Genomic DNA, 19059 nt, shown 5'->3' on the forward strand with positions numbered 1-19059 from the left:
GACAGTGCTTCTTAAAACTTTAGGCATTGCACACGACAATCTTGCGGTGTCGGAGGGGGCTTTGGACATACTCCGCAACATGTTTGACTCGCCCCTCCAAGAATCGCAACTTCGTGCTATTGCGGCCATATTTGGGAAGGCAGTTCTGATTAACCTTTCTGGAGAGTTTGACACGTTGGTGGCCATGTCGGGCTAGTTTGGGAGTGTGGGTTTGTACTGACATTGGAGTCCATCATTCCAAATGTCGTACATGCCGTTGGAGTTGGTGTGTTGGAATGTGCGTGGTCTAAATAGTTCGGCGAGGAGAGATGCTCTTAGAGAACTAGCGGACACGATGAAGGTCGCTATTTGGTGTATATTGGAGACTAAACTTGAACTTGTAGACCAGTTTGTGATCATGCAATATCTTGGGCCATCTTATGATGGTTTTGCCTATCTTCCTGCCTTGGCGACTCGGGGTGGTATTTTTGTTGCTTGGGACACCTCAAGGGTGAGGCTGTCCAACATGGTTAATGACACGAACTTTCTTACGGGCTACGTGACACCTTTGGTTGGGGAGCCATGGTGCATGTCGGTGGTATATGGTCCTCAAGAGGATGCTCAGAAGATTACTTTTCTTCATGAGCTGTCGGAGAGAAGGCAGCTATGCCCGGGCCCGTGGATGGTTATAGGAGATTTCAATATGATCCTCTGTGCTGCGGACAAGAACAATGCTCTTTTGGACAGAAGGATGATGGGGAAGTTTAAGAGGTTTGTGGATGACAATGCGATGAAAGAACTGCATGGGCGCAAATTTACCTGGAGCAACGAGAGGGAGAACCCAACCATGACCAATATTGACCGGGATCTCATCTCTCTGGATTGGGAGCTAGCATACCCTGATTGCTTGCTACAGGCGCTTTCTACCTCCTCCTTAGATCATTGCCCTCTTTTCCTTTCTCTAGAGGACCGGCTGCTGCATCGCAAGCGTTTTCGTTTTGAGACGTTCTGGGTTAAGATAGATGGATTCATGGAGGCAGTACAGGAAGGATGGGTGTGCGATGAGGCCATCACGGACCCATTTGTGCGGCTTGACTCGCTGTTGAGGAACGGTGCTAAGCATTTGACCGCGTGGGGTCAGAGGGAGATTGGCAACATCAAGATGCAAATGGCCGCTGCAAACTTGGTGATCTTAAGGTTTGATTGCGCGCAAGAAGCTAGGGTGCTGACTGAACAAGAAAGATGGCTTCGGAGCTCGCTGAAATGATTGGTGCTAGGTTTGGCCTCGCCGGAGAGGACGATTGCAAGACAGCGGTCTAGGATGAGATGGTTGTAGTCTGGTGATGCTAATACTAACCTATTTCATCTCGTGGCCAATGGAAGGAAGGCTAGGAATTTCATCCCGGCGATATCTATGGCGGGCCAGACCATTACTAATCAAATAGGCAAGGAGGAGGCATTTCATGAGGCCTATAGCGAGTTGCTTGGTAAGACCACACCAAGGCAGCACACATTGGACCTGGACTTTCTAGGCATCGAGGCAATTGATCTATCAGACCAGGATCAGATGTTTCAGGAGGAGGAGATATGGAATGTTATTAAGGAGATGCTTGTCGATTGTGCGCCTGGCCCGGATGGGTTCACAGGCATGTTCTTTCAGAAAGCCTGGCCGATCGTGAAAGGAGATGTGATTGCTGCAATTCACAACTTGCTTCTTGGCGATGGAAGGGGGTTTGATAGGCTCAACCAAGCTTTGATTTCGCTGATCCCTAAGAAGGCAGATGCTAGCCAGATCAATGACTTTAGACCGCTGAGCCTTGTCCATAGCTTGCCTAAGTTCACTTCAAAGCTTTTGGCAACGCGGCTGAGATGGCGCATGGGGGAGTTGGTGAGTGTGAACCAGTCGGCCTTCATAAAGCGGTGCAACATCCATGACAACTTCTTGCTAGTGAGGCAAATGGCGAGGAAATTGCATAAGCATAGGACAAAAGGTGTGTTGCTCAAATTGGACATATCTCGCGCCTTTGACTCTTTGTCCTGGCCATTCCTTTTTGAAGTTCTTAGGGCCAAGTGTTTTTCGAGCACATGGAGATCGTGGATTGCCACTATGTTGAGAACAGCGAGCTCTAGAGTGGTGGTTAATGGCAGCGTTGGGGAGAAAATTATGCATGTCTGTGGCCTCCGACAGGGTGAACCCCTATCCCCACTCCTCTTTGTGATTGCTATTGATGTGCTCACAGGGATGATGATCAAAGCTCAAGAGGGACAGGTTCTTAGCAAGATTCCTGGATGTTTACCTATGCAGCGTCTCTCGCTTTATGCGGATGATGTTGTGTTGTTTATTAGACCGTCGAGACCTGACCTGATGTTTGTCAGCGAGGCAATCATGATGTTTGGAGAGGCCTCGGGTTTGAGGATTAACTTTGCAAAATCGTCGGCCATCATGATTAGAGCGGAAGAGGAAGACGAGGAACTAGTCAAGTAAGATTTACCGTGGAAAATGGAGAAGTTTCCTTTCAGATATCTTGGACTACAATTGGGCATCAGGCAACTCACGCGCTCGGAATGGCAGCCGATTGTGGATAATGTGCTGAGGATTGTTCCAGGTTAGCGGATTGGTCACGAGGCCGGGTCGGCTCATTCTGGTAAATCAAGTGGTTCGAGCTCGCCCCACTCATCACTTAATGGTGGCAGAAGCGCCCAAATGGGCAATTGAGAGGGTGGACAAGGGGTGTCGTGCTTTCTTTTGGGCTGGGCCTGACACTGTCCATGCGGGAAGTGTGTTGTAGCATGGCAACGGGTTTGTCGCCCTAAAGGACTGGGAGGACTTGGTGCGATTGATTTACATAAGCATGGGATTGCGCTTCGTTTGCGGTGGGAATGGCTCAAACGTTCTGACAGCTCGCGGCCTTGGCAGGGTCTGAACTTTTCTTCTGACAAGCAAGTGCAGATAGCGTTTGACAGTTTGGTCAAGTGGCAGCTTGGGGAGGGCTCCAACGTGCTGTTTTGGAGAGATCACTGGCTAAACGGAGCTCGTATTTCTGAAATTGCTCCTCTGGTTGTGGGAAAGGTCAGGACCCAGGTTGTGAACAAAAGAACTGTCAAGGACGCGATGCATCTTCATGCCTGGACCTTGGATATTGTTGGTGAGATGTCGACCGAGGGGTTGAGTCAGTTCATCCATCTCTGGGATAGACTGATTGAAGTGGAACTCACCCCCGATGTGGAGGATAGGCCGATCTGGCAATGGGATGCCTCTGGCACGTATACGGCGAAATCCGCGTACAAGATGTTGTGTGAAGGGGGCATAAAATTCCAATGTGCATCCGCGGTCTGGCGGTGCTGGGTGCCGCTCACCTGCAAGCTTTTCATCTGGCTGGCCTTGCGCTATCGGTTATGTACGTCGGACCGGAGATTCAGACATGGACTACAGGATCAGACCTCTGTCTGCTATCTGTGTGACCAGGAGGACACTGTGGACCACATTCTACTTCAGTGCGTTTTTGCTCGACATGTTTGGTTTCTCAGCTGCACGAGACTCGGCATTGATGTATCCATCTTGCCAACTATGACAGATAACCTGGAGGAGTGGTGGACTAGGTCGAGTAAAAGAATTCACAAGACCTACCGCAAAGGATTTGATGCTTTTTGCATCCTAATTTGTTGGAACTTGTGGAAACAGAGAAATGGTAGGGTTTTTGCGTCACAGGCCATTGCCAACGAATGGGGCACTGCTGAGCTGATTCATCAGGAGCTCTTGCGATGGGTGCTAGTAGGAGGGAGAGGAGTCCAACATCTAATTGAGGAGTAGTGTGTATGTGTTGGAGTGGTGTGTTTGATGTGCCAACCGTTTGTGGATGGCCGTCTATTGTAATTCTTGTATATAACCTCTGCCTTCTATAAATCAATGGTACGCAATTTGTGTACTCTAAAAAAATATCTAGAAGGGTTGAACTCGTCTTGTGCCATAAGATAAATTATTTGAAATACTCAATGCACACACTTATTTCGTAAAAGCATTGTCTTCAATCACCAAAACCACTAAGAAAGTAATATGCCCTAACACCTTCAAATGTGGACTTTTACTTCTCTAACCAGTTTCAAGTTATCAGCTAGAGATGCTCTTAAGTCAAAAAAACAAAGATTCGGCAGTAATTATTTCTGTCTTATGTACGTACAGTAGTACGAAAGCTGACGAAGAACCGTACGTACGTTTGCTGTAGCGAAGTGACAGTATTATTTAAGCCTGAGTAAAACTGTAGTTCCACATCAATCACCAGCTGGCTATGGAGCAGCATGCACGCATAAACACAAAATCTGCCTTCGCACTGACATGTGAACGCTGAAAAGGGCGTAAATCATGAAGAGGTTTGGCCCATTTGGTAGTATTAATATGCGGCTGTCAAGCTCACGCGATGTCACGTTACGCGTAATCATCGGGTAGCTTGACGTGCCATCGGACGTCAGGGAGGCTAATCCAGCCGTGTGTCCACGATCGATCGGTCTGCGCCACGCGCGTCGCCGTCCAGGACTCGAGAGCCATCGCCATGCACGTCGCTCTCGCATAATCTCATTGCTTGGGTACCCTGACGACATGGGCACGTACGGTTACTTAGCCTAAGTAACTTACGCGTGTGCATGTATATATAGGCCATCCGCCAGCCGACTTCTTGGAGCGTTCCCAAATCAGGCCATCTCTTCTTCGTCGGCTCCGGCTCCGAGCTAGTGCGGATCGATCGGTGATGGAAGAAGGGTTTGTGTTTCGGGGGTGCGAGCTGCCGCCGGGGTTCCGGTTCCAGCCCACGGACCAGGAGATCATCGTCTGCTACCTCAAGAGGAAGGTCGCCTCCGCCGCCTCCGCCGTCACCTCCATCATCGCCGACGTCGACATCTACAAGTTCGACCCGTGGGAACTGCCCGGTAAGCATGCACGCATGCATACGTACTGCATACGTAGCCACGCCATGCAACCAATGCAAAGTTTTGTTTCTATCTCTTTGACTCTCGTCCATGCACGAGCTTCCAAGAAAAAAATACCGTTAGCTGCCGACCGGCTATCTACACCCATTTTTAATGTATATATCATCGTGAGGAACAAGAGACAAGGATTATAATGCTGATTGAATATACTGGTAAATGGATGGAAGTTTGACATTTTTGTGCGTGCGTGCAGACAAGGCGCAGTTCGGGGAGGGGGAGTGGTTCTTCTTCAGCCCGAGGGACCGCAAGTACCCCAACGGCGCGCGGCCCAACCGCACGGCGGGCTCGGGGTACTGGAAGGCCACCGGCACCGACAAGCCGATCCTGGCCGCCGGCGGCGCGCGCTGCCTCGGGGTCAAGAAGGCGCTAGTCTTCTACCAGGGCCGCTCCCCGCGGGGCACCAAGACTGAGTGGGTCATGCACGAGTACCGCCTCCTCCACGCCGACGCCGGCGCCGCCACCCGCCACAAGCCCCACGACTCCATGAGGGTACGTACTATTTCCGTAAAAAAAAAATACAAGAGCGTTTATATATCACTAAAGTTAGCAAGGGAGTACCAAACAAACACGCGTGTATTGATGAATCTACGGTACGGACACAGTTGCCGGTCAACTGAATTTCATACTTACATATATACGTTGGGTGCAGCTGGACGACTGGGTCCTGTGCCGCGTCCGCAAGAAGGGCGTCGCCGTCGCGCCGGACATGGATGGCAACCCCGGAGCGCCGAGCCACGCGGAGGTTCAGGCAATTGATAGTACCACCGCAGCGGCACACGGCGCCTTCGGCGACGACTGGACCGACGGCCAGCTCCTGCAGTACCTGATGAGCGGCGGATCCGGACAGGTCGACGGTGCCGGCACCATCAGCGGGGCGGCGGGTCACGTCCATGACGGTGCGCGCCGCGAGAGTGCGCCGGAGGTACAACTGGCGTCGGTGCTGGAGAACATCAAGAGGGACCTCTCCTTCCATGCCATGGACGACGTGTATTTCCTCCAGTCCAGCAAGCGGGCCAACTGCATGGGAGGAGGCGCGGGCCACCACACCGACGGCGACCAGCTGTCGCCGCCGAAGTCCCTGTCCATGTTCGAGGACGATTAGTTAGGTGTTGCCTTGCGCACGAGGGATATGCATGCACACGTAATCTACAGTCGACAGTGTGCGTGCTTAATTCGGTAGCCACGATTGGGAGTGTTTCTACTCTTGCGGATATCAACTGTGATCGATTTTATTTCCTCCACACTTGCAGAACAACTTAATTTATTCTCTATCAGTGCAGCCTTGCTGTGAACCAAAATAACGACGGGCATGTGTGCGTCACCTCTAACAAATACTGCTCACAACTCATAACTCAGGTGGCTATCCGTGCTATGGCACGTGGCATCACTTTGAACTCCTAATCATCATCAAGGTTCTTCCCGCGTCACTTTGAGCTCCTAATAAGGTTCTTCCCGCAAAACAAATACTTATAACGGAGTATGAAATTTTTGTCAAGGCGTCAGTCACGTACTTATAGGGGTTGAAAATAGATGTGCAAGATTGATACTTCCCTATTTTTTTATACACTTAACTCATGGGCGGCAAGTTTCTTTAACCAGCTTTTCCAAAACTAACCTTAATCAGACGGTTCAGATTTAAACTTCCCTATTTGAAGTGTATCCACACGCCCTCGATGACACTAGAAGCACCAATGAGACGGGGGGCGCTAGGTGGAGAGAACCTTATTCCATCTTCAGAGAGCCGCCGCCGCTTCGTCTCTCTGAGCAGGACACAAACCCTAAGAAAACTCGGAAAAACATCCAAAAACGAAGCCCTCCCGCCAGCAAAGGCCGAGATCCACCACGCCTTCATGGCCCTAAAGCCACATGAGACGAGGCAGACCGGGGCCGGCACCGGCGGGAGGCAAGAGGAACCCTAACGGCATCTGGGTACGAGCGCCTCCTGAGAGCGGATCTCTTATTTTATTCCTCTATGACTGTTCATATATAAGTATATGATTGGATCATTTTCTTTTTGTGTTCTTGGTAAACATGTAGGAGTATACAATTTTTTTGTTAGAGCAATGCTAAAGAAAATTATGAATGATTTGGGGATCTTTTTAGTTACATGCTAGCATGGACGTAAAATATGGCGCATATTTGAAAATAATTATTGCTTCTCAAAGAAATATGATATCACGAAACAGAGAAGTTGGATTTGGGCTACAAACAACATTGATAACAGACAAATATATTTGAAATGTGTCTAACAAGTACGAGATAATCAAGCATCATCTGAAAACATAATAGTCCGACAAATATTTGCTAAACTTAGTTCAAAATTTTATAAATAACTCCTTTAGCACAACTAAAACGAAATACCTAACATGTTTTGTACATGCGTATAGATTGATTCAGATTTGGTTCTTTCCCCCTATAAATAAATTGTTTACATGTAACTCATGACAGTTAATAGCAAGTAATGATGTGCAAAAACATCCATAGCCTTGAGAAGGTCAATCGTAATTACCTCTTACCATCTAGATCACCCTAACCATTACATCAAAATAAACAGACGATCCAGAATCATTTGGAACCATCTTAGAAGTTCTCTAATCATTCAGAATCATATTAAGGACATCTTCCTTGCAGGATATAATCATAAGTCATCCAGCAGCGAGTGAGATCGAGCTATTAAAGCGTACATAGATTCATTACACAACAAGATAATTAGAGTCCTCGCATCTTGTTGGAAACTACAACTACTAAATTAGCAAGGGTACGTAGATAGAACCAAAGAGGCCGCAACCAAAAGGACAAGACCATCTTGAGGGACTGGAGACTAAGATAGTACAAAGTTATCTCTCCACGGAGACCCATTGCCTTGCTGATCATACGAGGTATATGCTACCTCAAGATCCCTCCTCACCCTCCTCAAACTCGATCTGCAGATTCACCGCTTCCTCCTGCATGGAGAACACAACAGAAAACCACTGTCATCATCGTTGCTGTGGAAGACAAATATCCGTGTGGTGTGGTGATCGACATCAATAACAAATCTCTGATGAAGCTCACCCGGGAAACAGATGACGCCGGTGGAGTAGACTCTTCGCCGTTGGAACCGCGGCCAACATCAGATGGAAGCGAACCTGCATAAACAGCAACTCGCACACTGTCAAACTAAAAAGTACTTGATCAACATAACCATTGTTGGGATTGCCACCAATATGGAAATAATAACTTGATTGGCATGAACTGTTAACATAACTAATTTTGAAATATATCAATGCTTTATATTATTTTATTTTATTTTACGGGAAAATGCAGCGGGTTAGAAATATGTGAGTATAACTGATAAGTATTTTTTTTGCGGGTTAACATAACTAATAATAACTAATTTTGAAATATGTCAATGCTTTATATATCCTGTTAGAAATATAGTAATTGCATAGGAAAAATGAAAACCAAATCATAAAAAATCAATCCATGTGTCCCTTTGTCAAGTCTCTGATGGCATGGTGACCCATGTTCCGGAAAACCTGTTTGTTTGAAATTAACTGGTGGCACTATTTTGTACATGCAAAGACTAATTGGGTGTATGTATAATAGCCATAGATGAACAAAATAGATGAGATAGTGGCTGCAGGTTTGTACACCTGCAGATATGCTAAGAACAATTGAATGTCTATTACAGTGCCATGAGAAAGAAAAGTATTTACAGTCCACCACTATCCAAATTGATAACAAACAATCAAGAGAATATACGTTGTGACAACTACAAGCTGTCTCCAATATGACAAGTTTAACAGCCTACAAGATAAATTACTTATGCATTGTGAGTTTGTGACCCAGCGTAAACCCTTCTCAAGGAACAATCTGAACCATATGAGCTCTATACTATTCTCATTTACGATGCATCATCCTAAATGTTACAAAATGAGAGTTATAGATGTGGGAGTGCATACTAAACTTCCAGATCTGTTACAAAATGTCCATACTGCTAGATGTGTGCAGGCCCGGTCCTGATGGGGGGGCAGGGGGGGCGGCCGCCCCGGGCCCCCGGAACGGAGGGGCCCCCACCCAGGGACGTACGTGATATATAGAGATATAGCCATATAGGCCTGCCGCTGCGTGCGTCTGCATGGACTGAAAAAACGCACTGCTTGGCCCAAGATTAGTACTATGTGAGGCTGGCCCAAGATGGAGTAATAATTACGCATGGCCGTCGATCATGGATCGAATCAACCTTCTTCGAGAGGCGCATCAGTTACGCACGCACGCGAGGCACGGTGTCGGTGGCCGCCGCCGCCGAACGCCCGGATGGCTTTTCGGCTCTTCGGCTCGAGACCGCGAGAGCCAGTTGAACGACGGCGGACGAGGGACGACCCTTGAGCATGAGCCATGCAATCGCTGCAACTTTAGCGGAGACGCCCCATCAACGATTGCAGAAGTAGATTCTAGATAAGGTACTGTGCCCTATTCCTTTTGCTTTTCCTATGATAATTATTACAAATTATAAATGATAATCAATATTCCCTATTTATTATTGTCATATGGCATTGATAATTCTTTGATTGGGCATGGTTACTGTAGATTTTAGAGGCATTGTCATTACCTCCCTCCGATCCAAAAAAAATGTAGTGGCTTTAGTTCAACTTTACTTCTAATTTGAACTAAAGTCATATGACACTCTTTTTTTTTGAATCGGAGGGAGTAAGATTTTTTGTCCAGTTAATATAGTAGTTTTTTTATAGCTCTGCACTAATTTTCAAATACTAGCGGCACTTCCATAGGGACCTTGATGTGACGCTTACGAAAAATATATAAATAAAGAATAATGTGGCATCTGTCTATGAGCCACTACGTACCTCAGGTTCTAATTGCAATGTATATATGCTTTCCCATTAAATTGATTGGATTGCATCTGTTCTTTGCAATGTCCTATGGAACACGGAGATGCTAGCACTAGTCTAGAAAATACACTAGTCCATGATTATGGTTAATTTGATAGCTCTTCCAATTCCGCATCCTAGTGTATACAATAATTTCATCGGGTATTGAAGGCGAGATTGAATATTGGGATCAACGGAAGCGGGAAAGACCTACAAAATCGATCCCTAAGGCAACGCTCTAAGGGCCCCGAGCTCAAATTTCGCCCCGGGCCCCTAAAATCCTAGGACCGGCCCTGGATGTGTGTGCCAATGCTGATGTGATACCAGTAACGTTAACTGAATTTTGTTTGCATAACAGATAACAGTGAATCTTTTGGGATTTAAAAGGAATGTAGACACGAAGTAAAGGTATTTTCTCTCTCGTTTTAGGCACATTAAGGCAATATAGTTGTGGCTTACTAGAAGATCAATCAGAGGTGAACACATGTATGTCTTTTTCTCGTAACAATTTCAGTTGGAAGCAAACAGAGCATAGGAGCCGAGTAAGCATTAAATGTGCTGTCTAGTATACTTACTAATTTAAACAGATGAATATCTGCCACAAAAAAAAAGAGAAATACAAGAGAAAAATACAACCAAATAACTAGTATAGAAGGATCACTGTAGAAGGCGTACAGAGCTTAAGGACTGCGTCACAGTCAAACGTACGTGAGCAACAGCATAACAACTTAATTAGCACATGTGAATACTAATCCCACAGATGAACTTTGATTGAATTGGGCAAAGTCAGTCCAAAAACTTAGCAAACGAGGGGAGCAATTGAAATGCGATTGCTTGCACGTGTCTAGTGATATTCCAATGCAAATAAGTTAAGTGTTCAACAGCATAGAGGGTAGAAACCATGGAAGGTGTGATGGGTGGCTACCTGCTGAAAGCGCGATCGGCAGCTCCAATGCGCGGACGGAGAAACAGTTGGGGGGCTTCCCTGACGGTGGCACCACCATCTCGTACACGCCGCACTCCACAACCCTCTTGGCGCGCAGGTCCACGCCGAAGAGGTGCTCCTCCAGGAAGAAGTAGAGCACGTCCGGATTCATGGGGTGGACGAGCGCGAACGTGGGGTTCTTCTCCGTCAGGCCGGCAGCCCTGTAGCTGTCGTCGGCCCAGATCTCCTGAAAGCTCACCTTGTAGTCCAGCACCCACTCATTGGCCTCCGGATCACTCAGCGTCCACATGCTGACCGTCATGGGAGCCTCGTCGTCGCTGCGAGAGCTCCACTCCGCGCACCGGAACTTGCCAGCGCTCACCTGCACGAACCGGCGGTGGGCCACCGATCTCCCGGCGCAGTGGGCGCACGAGGCACGAGGCAGATGGCAGTCGCTTTCTGGGAGCGGGATGACGTCCAGCACCGGGGCATCCGCGAAAGCGTCGCAGAAGATGAGCCCCCCGGCGAGATCCACCCACTCGCCGGTGTCGGAAGAGAAGCAGAGGAGCGTGGCGTGTTCGTCTGCAAACATGTAGCGGAACTCGACGACCATGTAGCGCTAGGCGCCGCCTCCGGCTCCGGGGGCGGCGACGACGCCGAGGTTCAGCGCGTTGATCTCCGTAGGTAGCCCGCTAGGGTCGCGGCCGGGTTGCGGGAGGCGGAAGGCGGTGGCGGACGCGACGTCGCAGACGAAGTAGGTCGGCGGGTGGCGCCTGATGTAGGTGACAGCGGGGACCAGCACGCCGTTGCGGAAGGTCGGCGGGGGAGTTGGAGAGTCAGTGGGAGGGGGTGGCGGGGCGCGGAGGAGGAGGAGGCCGGAGGCAGGGTCCGCGGTGACCACCCAGGGGCAGACGCCGCTGGTGGGGTCGGCCTGGACGGGGGACACGCGCCGGGGCACGTTGAGGACGGAGACGCGCGGCGGCGCGGCGAGCTCGAGGGAGAGGTCCGCGTCCTGCTGCTCCGACACGCGCGTGTCGGCGCCCAGGATGATCCACGCCGGCGGAGCCATTTTGGTGGCAGGAGAGCGGAGCGAAAGCAAGCGGGGAAGGGTGGAGCAGTGCAAATGCCCGTGAAGGATGCGAAATATGTGTGGGAGGAAGGGTAGTACTCCAGTAAGTAGTAGTAGGGTTTTAGCCGCCTAATTTCCAGGGGTTTAAGGAATTAAGGCCACTTCTGCCCCGTGTTTTTCTCTCTCACGACGAGAGGCGGAATGATGGGTTGGTACGAGTTTGAATCGTTCAGCTCTCTCTTCTCTTTCGTGGATTTCTGTCGTGGCTTGCAGCGGCACAGCTAGCAGGATGCTGCTAGGTGTTAGAGTAGTCATTATGGTATACGACTTCTAGTTCAAGTCAGTTTTGTACCTCTATCTCAAGTCGGTTTGTACCCTCTTATATACTCTTGTATGCCGCACCAAATAATCAATAAGCAATAATTTTATTCAGCTTTCATGGTATCAGATACCGGTCCCAGGGTTTAGGGTATGGCTCCGCCAACGCCACCGCCGCCGCCGCCGCCCGGCTACTTCAAGCGCCGGGCCGCGCTGATCGCCAAGGTTGCCAACGCCGCGGCCGCTTCTCTCTCGGCCCTCACCATAGCTCCACAAAACTACCCTGCACCCATCCTCGCCGCACCAATATCTCTTGCTGACACAATCTCCGACGTCAGCCCCTACATCCCCATAGTTCTTGATCTCGCCGCCCACAACTACTACCATTGGAGACATCTCTTCGATCTCCACCTCGGCCGCTGCAACCTGCGCTCGCATGTCGCCGCCAACTGTCTTCCCCGCCCCGATGATCCGCAATGGTTGAAAGACGATCTCGCGATCGTCCAGTGGTCTACACCCGCATCATCACCGAGATCTTCAATATGCTCGATCACGACGGCGCCACCGCTGCCAACATCTGGCACTCCCTCCGTCAGCTCTTCCAAAGCAACACCGACGCTCGGAAAAACGCTCTCCACACCAAGCTTCGCAATATGGTGCAAGGAGACGCCCCGGTGAACCTGTTCTGCCAGCGCGTTAAGACCATTGGTGATGAGCTCCGCGAACTCGGCGATACAGTTAGCGACTCACAGCTAATCAATATCGTCGTCGTCGGCCTCAGCGAAGACTTTGACAAGCAAGCCTCGTTCATACCGATGATATGGCCCCCTCCTACCTTCGCTGAAGTTCGTTCCTTGCTACAACTCGCGGCGGAAACACAAGCTCGCAAGGACTCGCGCCCCAAGGTCTTTCATGCTGCGGCTCATCCTCCTCTGTCGTCTACACCAGCGCCGCCTTCCAGGCCGGCTCCTGCCGCCAGGCCGTCCGCATCGTCATCTGTTGAACCGCCCCCAGGCTGGCGTCCTAGTCCGAACTACCGCGGCAAAAACCCTATCTACAGGCCGCCGTCGACTCGTTCGGTTCCGCCTACGACATCACCAGCACCGAGTCCTGCACCACCCACCAGTGCTCCATCTGCGGTTGCATGGCGGCCTCCTCATGATCCTTGGACGGGGCTTGTTCAAGCATGGCCCATGCCCTGGTCCGCTCCGTCCACCCTCGGTGCTCCGCTGGCATACTCAGGTGCCTGGCAACCCGGCCTTCGGCCGCCTACTGGTGCTCCCGGGGTTCTCAACCCCCGACAGCCGGCCAATGCCTATCACGCCGCCCCGACGTATGCTCCTTATGGTCATTACAGCACCGACAGCGGCGCCTACTACACACCTCAGCCGGCCCTGCTCCCGACGCCACCCCCACCACAGCCGGCCAATGCCTACTACACTCCCCAGCCGGCCCTACTGCCTTCACCATCGTATCCGCCGGCACCGCTTCCGACGCCACCCTCACCTGCGACGCCGAGCTGGGATCAAGCTGCCTTTCTCCAGGCCATGAATAACTTTGCTGCACAAGGAAACTCAGGTACGGATTGGATCTTTGATTCAGGGGCCTCCAGTCATATGTCTGCATCTAGTAATTGGTTATCTTCTTGCACTAAATCTCCTTTCCCTTCCATTATCCTTGGAGATGGATCATCTATTCCTATATATTGTGTTGGTCAGGCTCAACTTCCCTCTTCCACCAAACCTCTTTTACTTCGCGATGTTCTAGTTGCACCCGCCCTCATTAAAAATCTTATCTCTGTTCGCCAATTTACTTGCGACAATCTAGTTTCGGCTGAATTTGACCCTTTTGGTTTATCTGTGAAGGATTACCTGACCAAGGCCGAGATCGCTCGCTTCAATAGCTCCGGTGATCTTTATTCTCTTAATGGAGTTCCTGCCGCCACCCCTCCAACATCCATGCTGGCCTCCGTCGATCTCTGGCATCGTCGCTTGGGCCATCCCAACCCCGCCGTCTTAGCTTCTATGCTTAGTGAATTTACCATGTAATAGGGACTCTCATAATTCTGTGTTTTGCGAGTCTTGTAAATTAGGCAAACATGTGCGTCTTCCCTTTAGTTCCTCTAGTTCTTGTAGCACTTATCCCTTTGAATTAATACATTGTGATTTATGGACCTCTCCCATTGCAAGTGTTTCGGGTTTTAAATACTACCTTGTTATCCTAGATGATTTCACCCACTTTGTCTGGACTTTTCCTCTACGCAACAAATCCGAGGTCCATTCTCTTTTCCTTAATTTTCAACGCTATGTGTCTGTTCACTTCTTCCTCCCAATTCGCTTTATCCAATGTGACAATGGTCGCGAGTTTGATAACATTAAAAATCGTACTTTCTTCTTACAACATGGCATCCTGCTTAGGTTCTCATGTCCCTACACCTCCCCTCAAAATGGTAAAGCAGAACGCTCTCTTCGCACCCTCAATGATATAGTTCGCACTCTCCTCATTCAATCATCTATGCCTCCCAAGTTTTGGGCTGAAGCCCTACACATGGCCACCTTCCTTCTAAGTATTCGACCTTATAAAACTAAACCCAACACTACTCCCTATTATTCCCTCTTTCTTTCCCACCCCGACTACTCCGCAGTTCGTGTTTTCGGCTGTCTCTGTTTTCCCAATGCCTACGCCACTTCTGCAAATAAATTGTCACCACGCTCTATCCCATGTGCTTTTCTCGGCTTCTCTGACGAGCACAAAGGCTATCGCTGTCTCGACCTTCACACCGGACACGTTCATGTCTCTCGTCATGTCATGTTTGCTGAGCACATTTTTCCTTTCTCACAACGCACTACTACACCATCCAACACCCCTAGCTCCGCAAACACCCCCTCTCCCCGTCCTTTCCAACTATATACTCCCCTACCTGCCGAACACAACTTATCACCACCACCATTAACACCCACCATAGCCAATCCCAACCATACACTCACCCCACCCGAGACGTCTCCAACACCCCCGACCCCTGCTTCCTCCCCAACACCCCCGGCCCCTACTCCCACTCCACCACCCAGCCCTGCTCCCACTCCACCACCCAGCCCTACTCCTTCGTCCGACTCTTCCGCTGCGCCGGACTCACCAGTACCCACCTTACCCCTTCGTGCTATTCCTACAGCAGCCCCGATTAATGATCATCGCATGCGTACTAGGGCTAAATCAGGATTTCATCAACCCCAAGACCGCCTAAACCTTCATACCTCCGTATCTCTCACTTCTCTTCCAAAGAATTACAAAACTGCTCTACTTGATCCCAATTGGGCCGCTGCCATGCAAGAAGAATATAATGCTTTACTTCAAAACAACACTTGGCAACTTGTTCCTCGTCCTCCCAATACAAATATTGTTTCTGGCAAATGGATTTTTCGCCAAAAGTTCCACTCTGATGGGAGCCTCTCACGATATAAAGCCAGGTGGGTTTGTCGTGGCTTTTCTCAGCAACAAGGAATTGTTTACGAAGAAACCTTCTCTCCTGTTGTTAAACCTAGCACCATTCGCACCGTTCTTAGTGTTGCTGTCTCCTCTTCATGGCCCATTCACCAACTTGATGTTAAAAATGCTTTCCTCCATGGTTCCCTTCAAGAAACTGTCTACTGCCAGCAACCTCTGGGTTTTGAAAATCCATCCTTTCCAACTCATGTATGTCTTCTTCAGAAATCTCTCTACGGTCTTAAACAGGCCCCACGAGCTTGGTTTCAACGCTTCTCCTCCTTCATTCAAACAATAGGCTTCACTCCATCTCTCTCCGACACCTCTCTTTTTGTGTATCATCAAACTTCTGACACTGCCTATTTACTTCTCTATGTAGATGATATCATTCTTACCGCCTCCTCTCAAAAGTTCTTAGATCATATTGTCTCTCTTCTTAGATCTGAATTTTCTATGACTGACCTAGGACTCCTTCATCATTTCTTAGGCATTGCTGCTGTTCGAGATTCCTCCAGCCTTTTTCTTTCCCAACGCCAGTATATTCTTGATCTTCTTAATCGTGTTGGTATGCTTGACTGTCAATCATCTCGCACTCCTGTCGATACTAGTTTTAAACTTTCGGCTACCGGTGAACCCTTTTCCGATCCTACTCTCTATCGTAGCCTAACAGGTGCTCTCCAATATCTCACCATTACTCGTCCTGAAATCTCTTTTGATGTTCAACAAGCATGTCTCTATATGCATGATCCCCGGGTTCCTCACTATAATCATGTTAAACGCATTCTTCGGTATTTAAAAGGAACTCTCAATCATGGTCTCCACCTCAATAATTCTTCTCCAAACTCGCTTACCGCATACTCTGATGCAGACTGGGCTGGTTGTCCTGACACTCGAAGGTCCACTTCCGGTTTTTTTGTTTTTCTTGGTAACAATTTGATTTCTTGATCTTTGAAAAGACAGGTTACAGTCTCACGTTCGTCGGCCGACGCTGAGTATCGCGCTGTGGCACATGCCGTTGCAGATACCATCTGGATTCGGCAGTTACTCTCCGAGCTACACAGGCCTATTGAGCAGGCCACTATTGTCTACTGTGACAACATATCAGCAGTCTACATGACCAGCAATCCAGTTCAACACCGACACACAAAGCATATTGAGATTGATATTCATTTTGTTCGTGAAAAGGTTGCTCTTGGTCAGGTTCGGGTGCTTCATGTTCCCTCTACGGCTCAGTTTGCTGACATTTTCACCAAGGCACTGCCTACTAAGCCGTTTCAAGATATCTGTTTCAGTCTCAATGTCGTCGAGCCTGCCGTTGATACTGCGGGGGGATGTTAGAGTAGTCATTATGGTATACGACTTCTAGTCCAAGTCAGTTTTGTACCCCTACCCCAAGTCGGTTTGTACCCTCTTATATACTCTTGTATGCCGCACCAAATAATCAATAAGCAATAGTTTTATTCAGCTTTCACTAGGAGTAGGACGACGAGACTGGTCGTTGGGCAGAGCTGGGTAGTCTTTACGCAACCGGCCTTTCGCAGTTGCCGTTTCGGTGATTGCGGGGCAGACGAGCTGCTTGGCATTGCCAGGCGTGGTGCGGCACCGCAGCTTTGATCCACGCGGGCGTGGTGAGAGAGGAGAGAAGGGTTGCATGGACACAAGTTTCCCTCTCTCAAACTAAAGACTTTCATTTCATTTTGTTATATCATTTGAATGGCTCACACCAAAAATCCGTTTTTGAAACTATTTACATATTTGAATTCCTGCCCAAGAAACCTTTAAAACAAGACCCAACTTGGTTTGAGGTGTCTCTCCCTTTTCTTTTGCCTTCTTCTGAAAATAAGGCTCTCTCCTCTTAGGAGGCGGAATAGTCTTCTTCGTTATTGCTTCGACTATGCGGATTGCTTTCGATTCCCTATTATGTTTTACAAAACATTTGTTTGGTATCTGCAAAAACTCAGAAAAATCTTTCAAAATTCGTAAAGCAAGGACACTTCCAATATAAAGTTCTTGACGAAGATTTCTCATCTTCTCTAATTTAGAGAAGAATTTAATACTATCATAACCGAGATCAATCTTCTTCTTCTCCTTTCAGCGTATGAACCAACTTTCAGCATTTTGTCACATCATATCGAACAACCCCAAGCTTGAGAAATATTAGTCCCCATAAAGGATCATTGGGGAGCAATGTCTAATGCATGCTTGCTTTGTGAATCAAGTCCCCTATAAAAGAAGTTCACCATTAAGTAATTAGGGTAATAATGTTCAGGACATTCAACGAGTATCTTCCGGTATCTTTTATAAGCATCAACCAAACGCTCACTTGGACGTTGCCCAAAGCAAACCAATCTTTCTTCTTATATTGTATAATTTTCCTTGAGAATAAAAATAAGCGAAGAACACAGACGATAACTTCCTCCAATTATTCAAGGTACCTCCGGGCTGTTCTAGTAGCCATTTAGCGGCTTCCTTCTCAAGAGTACAAGGAAACAATTTTGCTTTAATTTCTTCATGAGTCAAATCCTACAGCTGAAATGTATCACATGTAATTTCAAATTCTCGGGCAGCAGCGACTAAGCCGAGGTTCGACGCGTTGATCTCCGAACCTAGCCCCCTCGGGTCGCGGTCGGGTTGCAGGAGGCGGAAAGCGGTGGCGGAGGCGACGTCGCAGACGAAGTAGGCCGGCGGCCGACGCTCGATGTCGGTGATGTTGAGGACGAGCCTCCCGTTGCGGTAGGCCGGCGGGGGAGGTGGAGTGGGAGCGGGAGGGGGCGGCGGGGCATAGAGGAGGAGGAGGCCGGAGGCAGGGTCCGCGGTGACAACCAGAGGCAGGCGCCGCTGGTGGGGTCGGCCTGGACGGGGGGGACACGCGCGGGGGCACGGTGAGGACGGAGACGCGCGGCGGTGCGGCGAGCTCGAGGGAGAGGTCCGCGTCCTGCTGCTCCGACACGCGCAGGACGGTGCCCAGGATGACCCACGCCGGCGGAGCCATTTTAGCAGGAGACCGGAGAAGGGTGGAGTAGTGGAGTGATGCCGATGCCCGTGAACGATGGGAATGTGTGTCAGGGTAGTAGTAGTAGGGTTTTAGCCGCCTAATTTCCAGGGGTTTAGGTCAACTCCAACGCGAGACCCCATCCTGTTCGCCCACGTCCGTTTAAGGGTAAACGGACAAAGCAAGCCTTCCAACGTGCGGCCGCAAACGGACTGTCGTCCGTTTTCTGTCCTCTTTCGACCCATTCCCGGCCCAAGTTTGGGCCAAGTTTGTGGTCAAACGGACACGCGCGGACGCAAGGGGCGCCTGCCCTTGTCCTGCCCTGGCCCGCCCGTCGGGGAGACATACCCCTCTTTTTTCTTCCTCTACCTCCCTCCGCCCCCGACATTGCCGCCGCCACCACCCTCCCCGGTCGCGTTGTCTTCCACAAGGGCCATCCCAACCA

General features: G+C 49.4%; 1 protein-coding gene and 1 pseudogene across 1 annotated transcript; one reads left to right on the forward strand and one right to left on the reverse strand.

The window, feature by feature from the left end:
* The first annotated feature begins 4721 nt into the window (after positions 1-4721).
* LOC109786551 (NAC transcription factor 32-like) lies at positions 4722-6190 on the forward strand. The gene is made up of 3 exons (XM_020345122.3): positions 4722-4899; positions 5153-5448; positions 5609-6190. Exons 1-3 carry the CDS (start codon positions 4722-4724, stop codon positions 6059-6061), a joined length of 927 nt encoding a protein of 308 aa, XP_020200711.2. The 3' UTR covers positions 6062-6190.
* Positions 6191-7644: 1454 nt separating this feature from the next.
* LOC109786550 (uncharacterized) lies at positions 7645-11868 on the reverse strand (annotated as a pseudogene).
* Between the last annotated feature and the right edge of the window lie 7191 nt (positions 11869-19059).

The sequence above is a fragment of the Aegilops tauschii genome, chromosome 3 (genome assembly GCF_002575655.3).
Source record: "Aegilops tauschii subsp. strangulata cultivar AL8/78 chromosome 3, Aet v6.0, whole genome shotgun sequence".
Lineage (NCBI taxonomy): Eukaryota > Viridiplantae > Streptophyta > Magnoliopsida > Poales > Poaceae > Aegilops > Aegilops tauschii.